The sequence below is a fragment of the Halyomorpha halys genome, unplaced genomic scaffold (genome assembly GCF_000696795.3).
Source record: "Halyomorpha halys isolate HHAL.00 unplaced genomic scaffold, Hhal_1.1 Scaffold401.1, whole genome shotgun sequence".
In the NCBI taxonomy this organism is placed as follows: Eukaryota; Metazoa; Arthropoda; class Insecta; order Hemiptera; family Pentatomidae; genus Halyomorpha; species Halyomorpha halys.
The window spans coordinates 901,606-920,480 of record NW_027108484.1 but is presented as its reverse complement, the minus strand read 5'-3'; the positions used below and the strand labels follow the sequence as shown (position 1 = coordinate 920,480).

Sequence of the window (18,875 nt, the reverse complement as noted above, 5' to 3'; positions counted from 1 at the left end):
ACATTCACAATGATTTATCTTCAGAATTAATAATTTTGTTTTCCGTCTCATTTACCTCATCTTATGGGAAAGAAATATAGTTGATTTAAAATATATTTGTATCAAAAATTCAAAAATCATTTAAATAAACCTATATATATCAAGTCTAGTGCGTCAATAGGAATCGGATTCTAGTACAAGAAATATATAATTTTATTTAATACAAATTTAAAATGTTATATAAAGTGGATACTGAATACTTTTAATATTTTGTATTCCATTCTAATATAAATATTTTTGTTACAGATAAATTGAGTGGACACCTGCCAAATTATTATGAGGTAAGTCTTAATCAATTTACTATTTAAAAACATGAATCAACACGTACGACGATGCATATCGAATCGATTTTCATCATAATGGTAGTTGGTGTGATGAGGTGTACAGCATTTTTACAATAGTTAATTACACCCACCCTTAATGTCAGTACAGTTTTTAAGTCAATACCGCTTCACTTTATTTCACTATATAAGTTAGTAAACCTTGGATAGGGAGTGGGGTAAGGTAGCGTGACCACGACCCGTTTTGCTTTCTTTTTCACTATTATTATTTTTCAATCTTAAAAAATTCATTTGTTTTGCCCCTCCCATCGGAAGCAGCAGTAATACCAATTTCACTTATTACTAGCTCGAAAATAAAGACATATTAAATAATTAGAATTTAATACTTGACACATATCGCTCTAAACCTCTACATTCCTCCAAATTTGGGACAAAACTAGCGAGATGTTTTAGAAGCATAGGCGTTCCGAGAATGATATAACTCAGACTTGAAGAAATTATTAATTAGTTACAATCCAATTAAATTTATACTTAGGAAGGTCATGAGGTAATTTTCTTTTCAAACAGACCTTATGAAATGAAAAAAATATCTTTCTTCTGGAACGGTAAGTTTTCTAAGAACTAGTTCAAAATATCAGAGTGTCTAGTCATAAATTTTACATATGATTGAAACATGGAGATTAGTAGAGGTAAAGAAATAGCTGATGTTTGGAGGAAATTAGGAAAAAGGCATTACGGACAGAAATAATAATGATAAAGGAATTCCTAAAAGAGGGGGAACGGTCAAGAAAAGAGTTGTTAAGCGAAGCAGTCCTATGTGAAGTGGGAAGAGGATCGCCAGATGAGGACTTCAATGATATAGGCAGCTTTTTTGGGCCGTCTGAGACCAAGCGTGTGAAAGCATCAACTTTAACTGGCTCGCGACTGCAGCTGTGCCGGTTCCAATCCGGCTTTAAGGATTAAATTTTATTTCCAAGGCGGTCCCTCGAAAAGAAAACTAGACCCTTTCTCCATCGCGGCTAAAATGGGGTTATACTCTAATCCTCAAACACCTACCCATACGTCAGGATAGGTTCATTTTTTCTTAGAGATTAGAACAGCAAAGAACCATGGAAGTATTGCCAACAGAAAAATAGATAAAGTCACTTTAGATGGGTATAATTTACAAAAGATATACATTCGACTGGGAACCACAAACATTTTTTTTATAAATATAATGTATTATTGTCCCATGGATGAGTCTTTTATAATTAATTAGAAGCTTCGGATATTTTTCTAGTATGTGTTGTAATAGTATGTATGGACGACAATTTGACAGATTCTATTCTTCTGAAATGAAAAATAATTTATAATCTTAAACACTTCCTTGAGACTGGTTAAAATAAATAATTTAATTTCTATCCATTTTAGTCTCAACACATTATTTTTTCGGCCAAACCAGCCATCCTCAGGGACAATCTACTACAAAACAGCTTTTATTACATGTATGATGCTCAAACATTTCAAAATACTTAACATTATTATTTATAATTTATCTTAGAGACTTACTTGGAATCCACACATAAGACTGAAACGACAAGAAACTGCTCGTAGATTCCGATTGCTACAACACTTACTTGACAAACGCTCTAAACTTCCCATTCACTACAAAAAATTAGTATACACTACAATAATCAGACCAATTTGGACATATGGAATTGACCTCTGGGGCTCTACCAAACCATCAAATTCTTCCCGCATCCAATCGTTACAATCCAAAATCCTACGTAAAATCCTTGATGCTCCTTATTACGTCACAAATAAACTCATTCATAAAGACCTTAACATCCCATTCGTTGCAGATTTGACCCAAACCAGATATGCGTCTTTTTATTCCAAACTCCTTAACCATCCTAACCCATTAATTCTTAATCTTTCATCCTTAACAATCCCTGATAATCCTCCGAGGCGTCTGAAAAGAAGATGGCCACGAGACCTTCTAGTTTAAATTAATGTTTGAAGTACCACCAATGGGTGGTTCCTTCCAAAGATTTTCAAGTGTATATGAAACATACTACATATTTACTTATTGTATTCTTTTGTACAGTTGTAAATTACAATAAATAAATAATTAAAAAAAAAAAATTTATCTTACCTTAATACAATTTTGGAACTAAATGATTCAAGAACTCAACTTCATGCAGGCTATTCTGCCCAGGTCAAAACAACAATTTCCATGAAACATTAAAACATTAGGTAAAACATATTATTTTGTTAATGAGTATATCCCACATTATGTCTAATTACCTAATTAGTCAATATTCACATTAAAACCAAAATTAAAATAAAGAGGAAAATTAACAAACATGTTGTTATAATAAATAATTTTAATGCTTGAACTGAGTGGAGGAAGGTTACAAGCATTGTTGTGATAAAGTTTTAACAAATAGTGACTGTGATAAATGAATTGTTTGTAGTAGCTGTTTTGTTGTAGTAGATTGGCCGAAACGTCGGACTTGTAAGAAAAATAAAATATGTTGAGACTGAAATGAATAGAAATTAAATTATTTATATTAATAAAATTACTTTTTAATTTTTCTAAAAACAGACGACAAGGAGGTGAAGAAATAGCTGATGGTTGACATTGTCTTTCCATTCTTCTATGAGGATTCCAACCAAGTCGTTTGTCCAAATTTTCGCAGTTTGATATAAATAAAGGTAAACAAAAAAAAATTAAGATACACGATCCATTTTTGCCTTCACTAAACATTTTGTAGAATGTCTTGAGTTATTAGCAGATTTGTGAAGCAGTCTATTGTGAAAGGGCTGTTTGTGAAAGAGTCTGTTGTTAGAACGTCATGATATTGGTGTAATATTTTGTTTCTGACATGTGGCGGTGCCTGTGCAATCATACCTGAAACCCCTGGTCGCCATTCACTTCTGTGTTATTAAACGGCCATGTCATTAGAAGAACATATGACTGCCCTTGTTCTGGTCATAGGTCATGGTGAGGGTCCAAGGACTATCTTAGTTATGATTGCAGTTATCCTGAGATATGTGGGCTGTATGGGATTGGTGCTCAACAGAACAGATATAATATGATGATTAGAGTGTTCTTCTAAAAAATATTGAAGAAACATACTCGAAATTCTTTGTTAGTTAGCAAGTAGTAATTTGAACTCCGTTAATTTTAGGCTGATGTTAACAAAGATAAACTTCTAAAAATAGTGTCAATAAATTAATACTATTTTAATCATATAATTAAATAGTATAGAAAATGTGTCTTTAGTCATATATAAAAAAAAAAAATGTAAATCATCTTATTGTTAATAATTGTCAGTAACGACAAATCGTTGATTTGGTCAGAATTAAGCTCGACCGCCAGATTTATACCCAATTAAGAGTACCCACTCAATGAGGATGAGTGGACCTCGAAGGGCTCCCGAAACCACAGGGTTGACTCACGGCTACAATAGCACATAAAATAATTATCTGTCACAGCCGGATTCAAATCTGGCCTTACCAATGAGCTACCGACACTCTCCTATATTTATATATCTCATATTTTACTAAACTGATACACAATACTGGCATGGATAAATACCGCCTGCCAAAGAGATTTTCTATGGTTTCTCAATCCTTAATCTTACTATTATAGTTATATGATAATATAGTATATAATATATGAATAATAATATAGTATATATTTAATAGTATAGTTATTATAATTGAACTCTTATTAAAAATTGTGTCTAGTCCAAAACTCATTTCCTAAACAAAAATAACTTATCACAAAAAATTAACCATGTAAAATACCGATTATACTTCTTTCTCTTAGTATTCATTCACCTAAATGTTTTATTTTATTTTGTTTATGATGTAAAAACTATTCCATCATTTATTTACCCAGCGTTAAGGACAAATATTTTATACAATAAATGACACTCCTTGTGTTATCATTAATGTTTTCTTAAATTATTTTTTAGCTATATCAAAAAATTCATTTGACTTTTCCATCTTTCTACAGATTCCTAATCTCTTTTGAGTAGACGCCTTAAATTATCAGATAATTGTATGCTTCCAAAAATATAAGTATTTTGAAATTTTAAGTATTTATATCTCAATTCATATGGAAAAAGTTATTTCAACATCCCTCCTGAAAAATTTAAAAAAATAAACCAATTGTTAATCAGAGTGTCAAATGAACGCCTCATAAAATATGTAAATAATTTAATATATCAGCGCTTTTATGAAAGGTTACAGCTACTATAAAAAGAAATGTACATGTAATCTTGTAATTGCGTAATGGTAAGTATTACTGTAAAGTTCGAACATACTAAAGTCTTAAATCATTTGATTTATTTGAATGATAACATTTTAAGAGTTCTAAATGTAATTAAAATATTATTTTTCTGATTCATTAAATAATATTACTAGCTTATCGATACAATCAGTAATACTTAAGAACTACTATATTATTAAAGTGATTGTATAATTGATTTAAACTGAAGGAGATTATAATATCGTGGAATTAATTGCAGCTGGACCCGCATTTACAGAGCCAAAGGAAGTTAAGAAATATATGTATATACAATTTCCTTTATTTAATTATAGATATTAAATAGCATATGAATGTGAAGATTTTATTAGCTTCATTATTCAATTGTTAATATAATATAATTTTTACATATTATGTTTATCACTTTTAATTGTTTGGGTTTTTTTTATTGTTATGCTGTTTTTATTACAGTGTTATCTTTTTTGTAATTGTCCCTGAAAAATGTCTAAAATTCGTACCGAGACGTTGGCGCAATAACTTAAACAATAAGTGTAACTCATCAGTGTCCTCCCCACTGACCATACCCCAAACCATTTTTTTCTTAATTCTAATCATAATCTATCCCCTTCTATCGCTCACGCATGAGTTAACGAATCCTCCTCTCGCGTGTCCCATTAAGTTTATTCTCAAAAGATAAATCACTCATTTTGCCCTAAGATTGAGGAAATTATACCCCCTATGAAAATGGCTAAGATCCTATACTGTAAAATAGTATTACTTTGTACCAAAGTAGTACTTCATCGGGCTGAATATAATTCCTGAACAACAAACCCTTCTTGTGATACAACAATGAGAAACAAAAGGAGTTAAAATCTACCAGAATTCATTTGAACTTTTTTCTCATCATTCAGACGCCAGAAGGTGTTGATATTTACTAATTATTACTCGTATATCTCTTTGAAGGTATAATTTCCTGTACGAATCAATCAACATGATAGATTTTTGTATTGATTATCCCAGATATTATATATTACGGTACTATCGATACTATAATATACAATGTACACTATCGATACTACTATACTATCCTTTTCCTGCACTCAAGAAATATCGATTTTGACGAATGAGGAATAAAGAGAAAGGAGATTTCCACTGAGAAGTGATGAATCTCAATTATGATTCTTAATTCTGGCAGGAACTTTAATAGGAATTATTCAAATATGTGAGAAATTTAAAATCTCTGACAGAAGTAAGTCGATAGATAGAGGCTGTAAAAAAAATTGGGTTTTGAATATTTCCAGGTGGACATCAATACCCAAAAACGTAAGTTGGGCCCTGTGTTAGAGCCCAAAATGTGCCGTTTTTCAATAAAACACACATATTAAGCAAGGGTCAAATCTTATTCTAACATTAGCTTCCACAGGACCATGGAACACTCATCACATGATAACTAAACTAAATCTTAAGTGTAAAACTGAAGTAATAATTTCAGAGTAAAGAAATTATTTATTACGTAACTGTTACTTAATGATATTCATTATTAAGCATGCAGCTTTACCAATTGTGTGTATTGGTGATAATATTATATTATTCATACGAATGATATAATATTATATCATACGAAGAAGAAAACATATCTGAGCGAGAGTCTCGTAGGGGTAAACTAAATTAAATAATTGTTTCTACTAAAAAGCTATATTATTGCTTTATCATTCTTTCATGGCATATCTCTAGTTAGTTAAAAAGTTTTGGCATTGTTTAAATTAAAGATGCCATCTAATAAAAATGAACATCTATTTTTGTTTTTTTAATTATTCTCTAATTACGTCTAGATTCTCGTCAGCCTCTTCTCCGTTTTCCCACAATTAGACTATATCAGCCTTATATAGGCCGACTATCATGTTAGATTGTTAGTTAAAAGATTAATAGTCACTTGAATGAATAGTTGCATAGTAATTATTTTAGCAAGAAGTTATTGCTCTCATGTTTTTAGCCATAATGGCTATTTATGTTAGCGTTTTCTTTTTTTCCCACCTTCCCTATATCTTAGATATACTATACCTTCGTTTTTCCTTCCCACACTCAGAATTCAATGAGTTCCAAACTATTTATTTTAACATTGTTTCCAAAAGAATAAGATAAAAAAAAGTCCAAACAGATGATCCCCTATGTAGCAACGAATAGAAAAGCTTATTACTTCCTCAAGTATTTTTTTTTCAATATTTCTAAGGTAAAATATCAGAATTTATAGTGAATTTTTATTTTTAAATTTAGCGGCCAGGATTCTTAATTCATGGATTTTTAGTGTCTGTTCATCTTTTACTCTCTGGAGCATTTAACGAAGCCCTAATAGAAATCAATATTTAGTACTATTAAATTTTCCATTATTTAATATTTAGGGCTCAAATATAAGGAAATTTACTATACTTTATATAAGGATTTAACCCTTTTTTCGCAGTAAGTAGTTTTAAAAAATTAGTGAAGTTTTTAATTTTTTTGTTATCCTCTTGAAATACTTCAATACCAACATTCCAAAGAAAATTTACTGTTCGTTTTGCTATGTTCAGTAGTTATTTTAACAGAAATAATTAACACACGTTAGCTATTTAAAAAATTATTCTATTATGCTAAAAAAAAAATTGAATAGGTAAATGTTTTACTTCTGTATATAAAAAACTTAATTGGATTGCACTACATTTGGCACTGGACACTCCAATCTGTTAAAAATAGGTTTACTTTAAAATGTAAGATGATATCTATATCTCCATCTACCAACTTGTTATATATCAAAATTTGCGGAATTATATCGGTTCAATTTTACTAATTATTAAATTAGTTAAGCTACTAGCAAGTCTTGATTTTTCTAAGTTTGAGACAGGAATTATTAGCTATAAACATAATAATATAGAGTAGCTATTTAAAAAAAAATTTAAATATTAGACCAAGGAACGGTTAAGATTTTACCCTTATCTTTGAAAACAGTTTTACATTACGATCCATTGAAAGAAGTTAGTTTACAATTAGGTCTAGGTTAACGCGCAATTTTACAGGACCAATGCAATTATTTTTATCCATTTTATTTTGTTCGAAAATTAAATTGAAACTAAAGAATTGAAAACTATTTCACTGAAAAGTAGACTGGCATGCACTATTTTGTTATTGGGTTAAAAAACTAATTATCGAGGCACCCTTGGCCCTGATTTCTACTATTATTCACTGCCTTTGTGATAGAGAAAGTTCAAAAGAGAAGATAAAGTTTTGCCACCCTGAACGCCGGATAACATCCTGTGAAATTGCAGAAACTTAGTGATGTTTCACGGCCTAATCGACCAGTTGATATCTCTATACATAAAAACACTGAAATGCTAACAACTCTTCTATGGTACGAAGAGAGCCGATGAAAAAAAAAAACCAAGTATGTGATACTAAATGTAGCGGCAAATTGAGGAGTGAAACTTGACTAGACGAAAGTGCTGAAGTATGAATTGAAAAAAATTAAGTTTTACTTTAAAGCCTCGACGGTGCTTCGTCGCTGTAATGTTTAAGCATGCTTCACAAAAATATTCATAAATACTTCAGCGTGATCTCTTGCCTCTCATTACCTAAAGTAATATTTTGGTTCACGCTGGATATAATACATAATTGCTGATATTTATAACATAAACTTGAAATCGTTTATTTAGTTTACCCAATTTTCTTACATAAAGAAGAGTGGGGATGATTTGGAAAGTCTTATGAATTGGACACCGGTGTTATAAAGGACACCTACACGATCAATCGGAATGACAGTAAAACCGGACCTTCAGATTGACTTTGTGAGGGAGACACTGAAAAAGAACTGAGAGCATTTTGAAATTATACCATTCAAAATTTCATGTGGGTGTGATCAAAATTTCATGTGTAACTGTAGCAATGTTCCAATTTTTTTTTTCAGTTCATTTAAATCATAATCCCTGTTGATGATAATTCCACTTAATTTGTCCTCAAATGTATTTGATTTCAGCTTAACTAAACGAAAATAAATGTTGGTCCAAATAATAAATAAAACTTTATTTCTCAAATATATATAAATTATTTTCCACATAGTAGCCGTTCTCTAATGTGCATTGTCATGAGTAAAGGACCACAGTTTTTCACAAGGTGAGACAACTGTGCCTGACAGTTAAAATGCTGACGAAATATGACTGTCCTAGTTTATGAAGACACATGTTCCGTTATTTGAAGTATGAATAATCTGTCACTGCACACTTTGCGTCATTTTCAAGGGCTTTTTATGAGAATTTAACGGTTTGTGTGCTTTATATTTAACCTGTCCTACAAGGCTGGAAAATCTGATTTGATTCAAATATTGATTGATGAAATTCGTGTAAGAAATTTGAAGAGTTTACTGATCTTGACTTTCGTTTAGGTTCTATTTAAAAGCCTACATTTCAAGGTAGGTAGTACATGTATAAATGTTTCAAATAGTTTAGAGCAAATCGGAAGAAAACTGATAGCTCTACAGGATAAGAGATGGTGTATGTGTTTGCCACCTGCATCATTTTTTAAATAATTTATTTATTGTTATTTACAACTGTATACACATATATACAACAAGTAAATTTGCTGTAGGTGACATAGTGACATGATACAAACATGTGGAGAATTTACCCACTGATAGAACTCCAATAACATTTCTAGAGGAGAAGATCTCGAGACCATCTTCTTTTCAGACGCCTAAGAGGATTATTAGGTAATGAAGGAGAAGCCAGGTTAGAAACAAATGGATTTGGGTGATTGATAAGTTTATTATGGAAGGAACGGTATCTGGTTCTGGCCAAATCGGCAACATATGGGACATGGAGGTCCTGATGGATGACTTGATTTGTGAAAAAGTAATGAGCATTAAGGATTTTGGACTGTAAGGATTGGATTCGAGAGGAATTTGATGGTTCAGTGGAGCCCCAAAGCTCAGCTCCGTATGTCCAGATATGCATCATTTTAATTATAATATTATCGAAGGGTTTTAGTTTTTCCTTAGTAAGTCCGGTTGTATAAGTCGTAAAAAAATCTATTTTCACGTATTTACGCTGTGTTATTTAAGTTAAATGTTAACGAAAAATTTAAGTTATGTTAAAAGTCCAATTTTATTTATAAATAGATAAGTTAGTCTCTTATGGTCAAATTTGCGTTGAAGCATGACCGATAAATTATTAGTTTGACTTTCATAAAATGTTCAGGGATTGTGTGAATTGGTGCTTCTATCGACTTTCTTTAATTTTGTTTTATACATTCGCTAAGGCATACTAAAACCTATTTTGAAGAAAAGTTGGGAATCAGTGTAAAAACGATTTATTATAAGTTTTATCAAACGCATACATTATAATTTAGCTCAAAGTTAGAGGAAAGTTGAGGATTAGTATTAATATGGACTAATAAAATAAAATCATCCAATACTTTTGTTTTCCTATGCGAAAATTTCAAAAACCTTCATTTTATTCTTAAACGATGGATCATTAATCTTGAAAGATATACGTGATTTTGAACACAACAAAATTTGCAGCAGAAGGATGATGTAGAAGAAATTTTTAGCTATATCTATTGTATTGTCATTTGACTAGACAGGGTCTCCTGGGAAGACGAGAGCTGACAAAGCAAACCGAACTTCCTTCCTATCCTATCCTTCTCTTCAGAGTCGTGGACTCTCACCTCAAAACACAGGAGTCAGTTACAAGCCATGGAAATGAGGTATCTGCGAAACTATGATGATGATGATAATTTATTGTATTGTATATTTTCTTATTAATAATTTTCTATATTCTATTTACGAATTACTAAATTTACAACCCCACTGCCTAGTCTAGCCTGTCTAATTGAAGAAGGTGCCAACTTTAGGATCATCACCATAATAATTCAGGCAGAACGACGTCTATTCGACGAGCATGTCTATTCTTTCAGTGATAAAAAAGTAAAATATGCCTAGGTTTTTCGTCAAGAAATGGGCTATGTCGGTGGATCAGGTGACATAGTATCTATGGAAATCGTGGGCAGCAATCCTCGAATTTCTTCCTTGCAATGTACATATGCCGTGAACCCCCGAAATTGTTTTCCGTTTAAGTCTCCGCCAACTAGGAAAGAGCACCCAGGTCTTTGAAAATTATTGAAGAAATAAGTGGACGTCAGTGTCACGTTGCAAATTAAAAGTTTAAAAAAAAAAATTGCAAATATTTTTTTTAATAAAAAAAGTAATTGTATTCAAAGAAAAAAGGTCTTTAAAAAAAACAATTATTACCTGGTTCAAACTTTTTGACAATTTTTCGGACAAAATATTAAGAGATGTGTGGTATTTAAATTACAAATACAATTGTATAGTAATTAATGTTATTGCAATACATATTATTATCGTTGATCCAGAGGTTTGATTATGAAGTACACAAAGGAATAGGTGTTTTTTAAAGGAGCGAACGTAGGGGGATTGGCTTACAGAAATGAAAAAAGGATTCCTAAAGGAAGATGCGGGAGTAACGAGGGATTTCCTGAAGGATACGATTCTCTACGAGATAGATCAATTGATTAGGATCTAGTATTAAATGAATGGATAAATGAACGGAGAGTGAGTAGATCAAGGATGTAGGTACGTTTTTTGATTTTAATGACTTGAAAGAGAAAAACACTAACTAGGTATTTTCAAAGGAATGTAGAAAAATACAACTTCAATACAGTATACCAACGTAAGGAATTAGAGCGCCTGAAAACCTGAAGGTAAATTTTATGAATTTTTTATATTTTATCAGTTTTTTTTTTATTACTTTTCTGAAAACATTAATTATCCAATCCATTGAGATATGCTACGAATAAAAAACAAAAAAACATTGTGGGTTTTTAATATTACAATGCGAAGATAAGCACCTCTTTGATTGCAAAACATGTCAGTGCGTTCATACATGCCTGTGGTTCGGTTGTCAAGTGTAACGGGTAAATGTGGTTGTGTGTTAGTGATATCCTTATTAGTATTGCAAACCACGAGCGATATTACCAAGATGGTCTGTTCTGTGAGTCTTGTAACCTAAAATACAAAGCTTAGACCGTAATGCCTCCACAATCAATACTATATGTCTATTCGTCTGTCGAGTATATATAAGGTCACTTCTTTCTCATGTTGCAGTAGTCCACCTAAGTTTCACAGAAGTTTGGACAAATTAGCATAAACATTTATGTGCACTAAAGAATTAGAATTAAATATGAATAGCAGAATTATTCTATAATTTTCTAATGAAATTTTATCAGATAAAATAGAATAAATAAAATAGCTAGGCAAAAATTAGTTAAAAAAAATTATGACTAAATTGTTATGGTTATTTTTTATTTATTAATGGTTCTTTAAAAATTTAAAACATTTGATCCATGACAATTAAGCTATAGTTTTTTATTGAATATTAATAAAAACATTATTAACTGTGTCCAGGCCACCTTTTTTTAGCATAAAATATATAATAATAAAAAATCTGACCGCATTTTTATTATATATATATATTTTACATTTCGTAATGTTTCTGCTATTTTCATCATTATACAATTCAATATATTAAAATCTATTCTATTAGGATTTTTTTTTTTTTTAAATCTGCTTATATACTACTGTTTACTTAGTGAGCTAGTTTTTCTCGGGGGTTTTATATCTATAGTATAAGAAAACAATTTTTTTAAAAAATTATATTAATGTTAAAAATAATATAAATTAAAGGAGTTTATTGTTAGTTATAGTTATTGTTATCTTGTTGTTTATTGTTTCTGCAAAATATATTATTTCTTTAACTAAATTAAAATCAAGTTTTAAGTTTTAATCAATTAGTAGCAGAACTTCACTCAAAGCCCTGACGAAGCCCTGCAAAGTGGTTGAAACTTTGGTTAGTAATTATTATATTTCTTTTACTATTTTGATACTTTTATTGACCACCACCCGGACTACCTTTCTACAATCTACTTTATTTTTAGTTTTTATAAAAAACATTATATAAGCTATCCTATTTATAAATTTATTAATTGTGGATATATTACCTTAGAGAAAAACTACCTGACTGAATGAACAATTGGGGATAACCAGAATCTTAAATAATATATCACTAACAATTCCAAGAGTTGTTATGTTTGAAAATGGATATTAATATGTTGACTTGGTTTAAGATAATTTTATATTTAAAAAGTATGAGCTTAGTGAATGAGGCTCATGAAATGTATTCCCTAGTCTTTTTCATCGAAATTTAATAACAAAAAATTATATCCACTAAAAACACAACCAAAATAAAGTTATAATTTTATTTATAACTATTTATTGCCCAGCTCTGATTAAAAGGTATAGTAGTAACAAGCCTTGTTATGAATGAATTACAGGAATGTGCATCATCCCATTGAAGGCGTAACCGATCCTGATTGAACTAGTGTTACTTACTGTATAGTAGTAAGATACAATCCCTCTTTCATAACTTTCGTAGTGTGGCCAACAATCAATGGACCGAACAGTTACAAGTAAATGTACCCAATTCGCTAATAATAAAGATAGTTTTATTCAACCATAAATGACACAAATCTAGAAAATCTGAGTCCATTTGTTATGGTATTAACAAACTATATCATTATTCAACAAAAAAATATATACAATTGAAATAAATCAAGCATTTATAAATATTGTAAAGATTTGTTCAACTATGAAAAAATATTTACGTCCTCATTTTTTCTTTTTAATGTTATTATATATATTGTATTTTCCCTACTATTTTATTAGGATAAACTAAATGTAATAACAGGCCATTATAGCATTGAACGATTCCAGAATTTATTCCAATTATTAAATTAAATTATTGCAGCGAAAAAAAAAATAACATTACATTATTTGCCGATCCATGAATAACCAAATCACTCTTTTTTTTTGTATATATTTATAAAATAAAACTGTGATGAATTGTTTCACCATCTGTTCTTCACCTTTTATAGTTTAAAAACAAATCTCGTCTTGCATTGAAGTCAAAAATTAAGAACTAAAAACACTATGGTACTATGAGATATTACACAAAGCAATATGAGATTTTAAAAACGTTAATAACTTTTTATTCATTATAGTATTAAATTAAAAAGTATGGGCTTAATAAGGGTTCAGAGTTTTTTCTTAATCTTTTTGATTAATATTTAATAATACAAAAATTAATCCCTCTTAAAAACTAAACATAAATATTATTATATAATTATATCAAAATTATTTATAATAAATTTCTTGGGCTCTAATTTTTTTTTTTACTTTTCGCTATTTTTAACAACAAATTAATTCAAACGAAAACTGTAAAAAAAAAAAGAATACCTTCTGCCCACCCATTTTCCGAAAGAATAACAATTTAAAGTTTCAAAAAAGCTTTATATATTTTCTATATTTTGTGTTGTAGATTTTCGTTTATTATTGTAAATATGAACATTAGCCGAAATTGTATCTTTTCAATTATTATATTTTAGTTTAATTGTATTTGATTTTTTATCATTTTTTTTTCTTTTTACTTATTATCAGATGTCATCTTATATTTTATTTGACATATGGTTTTATTTTATTTGTTCTATCATTTTTGTATACATTCTGTTAATTATTGTTGTTTATTTGTATCTTTTCAAATTCATTGTTTTATTTTATTTTAAAAAGTTTTGTAATTTCATCTCTATTTTGTAATTTCATCTCTATTTTGTAATTTCATCTTTACTCTATGGCTCTAAAGCCTAATTTTGATGCCTCTCTATTGCTCTAAAGAGATCAATCCCTGAATAAATAAACATTATTATTATTATTATTATTAAATATCGATCATGCCTAAATGGAGATAAGCTATTGGTAATTTCTTATAGTTTTAATTTGATGATGGCAGAAACGATGTTGAAACCCTCTTCATACTAATAAAATATTATAGCAGAGTGAATTATTTTTCAAATTACTGTCATTTTATATACGCACTTTAATGTTAAGCCTAAATCAGACATACAATTAGTATTGTTATCGACGAAATCTAATTACTGCTTTTGATTTTAGTGTTAGTAATTAGTAATAAAAATTAGTTTCTGTTTTTTAAGGAAGGAGAGGGATCTAGTCGAACTATCTGTCGGTGAAAGTGTTTTAGCATGAGGTCGTTACCATGGAGGGCAGTTCGCGGTGTTCTACTACTTTATAACGGGAGCCGCCTTATAGCGGGCGACAGGTAATAGGCGTGGTAGAGTGCTTGGAACGGTTTATGAATGTGAAGATTGATTTGAATTCGATTGTTAACTTAAGCACTGTAAATATCTTCTAATGTCATTATAAATGGTAAGGTATACTAAACGTAAACTACAATATTATATCAAATTGGTTTTAATAATTGCACGAAATTATAGGTAATAAATATATGAGTAATTCCTAAGTATAAATTATCCTAGCTGAAAAGAAAATTATTTTTATCGAACTTGCAAAGCAACTTCAAGTCTAATACAGTCACTAGCCAACAAATTATACCAATATTACAGTTAACAAAAATAAGAAGGGGATCCTACTCGCCCCCGAAATCCAATGATGTTAGTCAGGCTTATCTTATCTTTAAAACATTCAGTTATACGAGTTGATGTACGCCGATGACGCTACAGTCTCTCAAGGAGAGATCATAATACCAAAAATAGTTAAGAGGGAACCTTCCAACCGGGTTTCCATAATAAGAGTCATGCTTATCTCACTTTACTAATAGCAAGTGGAGCAATATTTAAAAAAAAGAAGAAAAAATTACTTATAGGAAGCTACATTGTAAATTTAGTGGTCATTTTCGTTCCAAATATTAGGGATTTCTTTATAAAGAATCTTATGACTAGGGATAGGATTTTTATGTTTTCACATATTTTTACCTGACCATGATATCTTCGATTCCTTACTAACTAAACATGTTTCAAGACATTTCTGGCCAAAAGAAGCCATTTTTATTTCACAGATTTTTAAATGTTTGGCCTTTTTTACATGTTTTATTGTAAATCACATATTTTCTGAAATATTTTTTATTTTTAACATATTTTTAGGTATTTTGTCCTGAATCACGTATTTCCTTAAATTATTTGTTCAATTTTAAATACATTTTTCGCAGCAACTACGTAAAATTCAAGAGAACACAAGAAACTTAAAGGTGAAATTTATCGTTTATCATAAATAGTGCGTAAAAATTCTATATCTTTATCTTTGAACACAAATTAAAAGCAGTGGAAATAATAAATTTTCACACAGAATTACATCGAGAATTCCTCAGAATCAATTAAAAAGAGCAAGGGTCTTATTCCTGAAGCATTTTCCTAGAATTTGTTTGTTTTATCCTCGATCCATTTCTCTGTTTCCCCCCTTCCCATGGTCCTTTCTCATCTTAGTCATGTTTCACTCCCCTAGTTTAATTACAATTACTACAATGTCTTATTATTGAACAGCTGTTTTCTCTAAGTACATTTTTTTGTACATATTTTAACATAATTTCTTTAAAATATTATTCATATAATATATAATAAATACATATTTCTGTAACTTTATTTAAGTTATAAAATTACTAATTAATTAGTAATTTATATTGCTGAATAATAAATAATTTATAAATACATATTATTTACATATTTTTTTAAATATTTGACAATTTATTAGCACATATTAATCACATATTGCGGATTTTTTAGCACATAAAAATCCTATCCCTAATTATGACAAATATAATAAAAATTCAGTATTTTTCATAAAAAGAGCAAGGGTCTTATTCCTGAAGCATTTTCCTAGAATTTGTTTGTTTTCTCCTCGATCCATTTCTCTGTTTCCCCCCTTCCTATGGTATACAGGAAAATCGAGTTTTCGTTCCGTAGTGTCCCACGAAAAAAGTCAGCCCGCCGCACAGGCTGAAATTGAACCGAATTTCGAGGTTGCTAAGGTGATACTTTAAACAACCTGCCAACTACGGCCCCAAAAACCTCGCCTTCCTATTTCAGTTTCTTTATAGAGATATGATATTCAACGGATTTTTCTAGAAAAGTATCATTATTAAGATTGTTTGAAACCAAAGCTTAAAATCTTTTCGAAATATTATGAACGTTCAATGTTGTATTAGCCGTTGGCATGAATGCAATTATTCAACTTTTACGGCTCAAGGCTATGGGAAAGTCATTATGCCAGATTCTACCTTATACTTTTATTACTATCAATCTTTTTAGTTTTATTACTTAGGATTGTCTACGGTCACGTGACGAAGTAATATTTATTCCAGTCTTATTTGCAGTAAGAAAATTTATTTTTCTGAAAGAAAAACGTGTTTTTCCTGATAAATACTTTGAAAAATCATATAAAAATAAAGTTCAAAGTTTTGGTTGAGGCATATAGCGTGCATCAACTGCTTATTTGCTATTATTTGACATCGAACTTCTGTCTTCTGTACGTCTTATTAAGTTAAATTTAAGAAAATGAATCAAAATAGCAACCCAAAAAAAAAAAATAAATAAATGAAAATAAGAAAACAAATATAAGTGGAAGAGAAAAAAATATATACTTACTCTTAATAATAATAACAATTGCATATTAATAATAACAGTTTTATTTTTATTCTTTACAGAACCAAGATCCTCTTCCATCCTCTTTGCACTGTCCCATCGTAATTGGAAGAGGGATTTCTCTTCCTCTCTATCTCTTGTTTTCTCTTGGTATTCATTCTGTGGCAATTTGTGACCATCTTCTCGTATCAAGTCTTGCAACATTACCGGTCCTTCTGCGTTTCAGTTGCGCTTCTTTCGGTAAACTTTTACCTTTGATTCTAGATTGTACTTTTCTGCAAATTAACTTACTTCTTGAAAATTTATGTTCTCACTGATTGTTCATAATTGTAATCCCTGATCGTATCTGAGATGCGTATAAAATTACTGGATATAAATATGTTTCCAATACCTTTGCCTTCAACCCTAGAAGTAGTTATATTTTAAAATGTGTTTCATGCTCCGTTATTTTTTCTATCCCATATTATCCTTCTGGGAGCGCGGGTAGCTCCGGGGTAAGGCGCATGGCTACTGACTCCAAGGACCCGAGTTTCAATCCGGCTGGGCAGTTGTTTCTGTTTTATTGGATTATTGTTTTTATTAATTATTGTTTTCTGTTACATTGTAGCCGTGAGTCAACTCCTGTGGGTTCTGGATCCCTCCTGGGATACACTAAAATCTTAAATTGGCGGCCGAGTGTGATTCTGACCTAATCACCTCCTTGCACAACAGTATTAGCAGTCTACACAGTCTATTAGCAGTATTTCCTTACAAAGTACTGAACTTCTGACCCTTCATGGGTTCTAGCAGTACAGATTTTAATTTTAATTGTCCTTCTATTTATTTCATTTTTTCTATATTTAAATGAGACTGTCCTAAGTAAATACATTTTCTCGTCAAAATTAATATTTTGTTTAATGGATTAATTCATCAAAATTAATATTTTGTTTCATGGATATCAATATTCAACCCCATAGATTCGCACTCCTCAAGGAGTTCGCTGAATATTTGTTACGTTTCAGTCAGCGAATTGGCAAAAATAACTATGCCGTCCGCAAACCTCAAATGCGATAACTTGTAACCATTTATAATTATCTCATTATTTCCCAGTTCAGATTATAGAACACACAAGTAAGCAATACTTACACTTGACATAAATGATATATTTGTTTATATTTTAGTATCTTCAAATATATCAGAACTCCTGAAACAACTTAAACTTCTGAAACAAAAGGTTTAGCGTATGATGTTCTTGATTTTCCACTCTTAGAATATATGGTTGTAATTCACTTTCCAATCTCTCACGTCAAAAAGAAATCTGAAATGACACTGAAGACTCTCCCTCACTTTATGGCATTTTTCCTGTTAAAAATTCCTTAATGATTCTTCCTTCTTCAGAAGGAAGTTAGGGGTAATTTCGATTTCTCAAATGGTATACACCATTATACCAAAGTCTTCCGCTTGTCATTTGGTTATTTCGGCCTAGGGACACCTATAACGTTTTATCTTAACGTGTACTAAGCGTTGCAATTTATGGATTAAATGTACTGAATTTAAATAAAGGAACAGAAAATAATTCATAAACTGTTGTATATCTATTTTCTAGGAAACTTTATGGCTAACAATCCAAACAAAGCCAACTAATAATGACGAAGAATATCAAAATAATACTTCATCAGGATTGTTCAAGTTGATAGCTTTAGAGACTCTAACAGCCGATAGCTCTAGTTGTTGATAGCTTTAGAGACTCTAATAGCCGATAGCTCTAGTTGTTG

At 30.2% G+C, this 18,875-nt stretch overlaps 1 protein-coding gene across 1 annotated transcript in view; it reads left to right on the top strand.

Annotated features, from left to right (window-relative positions):
• LOC106682306 (protein artichoke) overlaps positions 1-18,875 on the top strand; it is a 150,936-nt gene that overhangs the window by 67,306 nt on the left and 64,755 nt on the right. The window contains exon 2 of the mRNA XM_014423084.2: positions 286-320. Within this exon, the coding sequence (XP_014278570.1) occupies positions 316-320 (5 nt within the window). The 5' untranslated portion in view covers positions 286-315. The remainder of the gene's footprint in view (positions 1-285; positions 321-18,875) is intronic.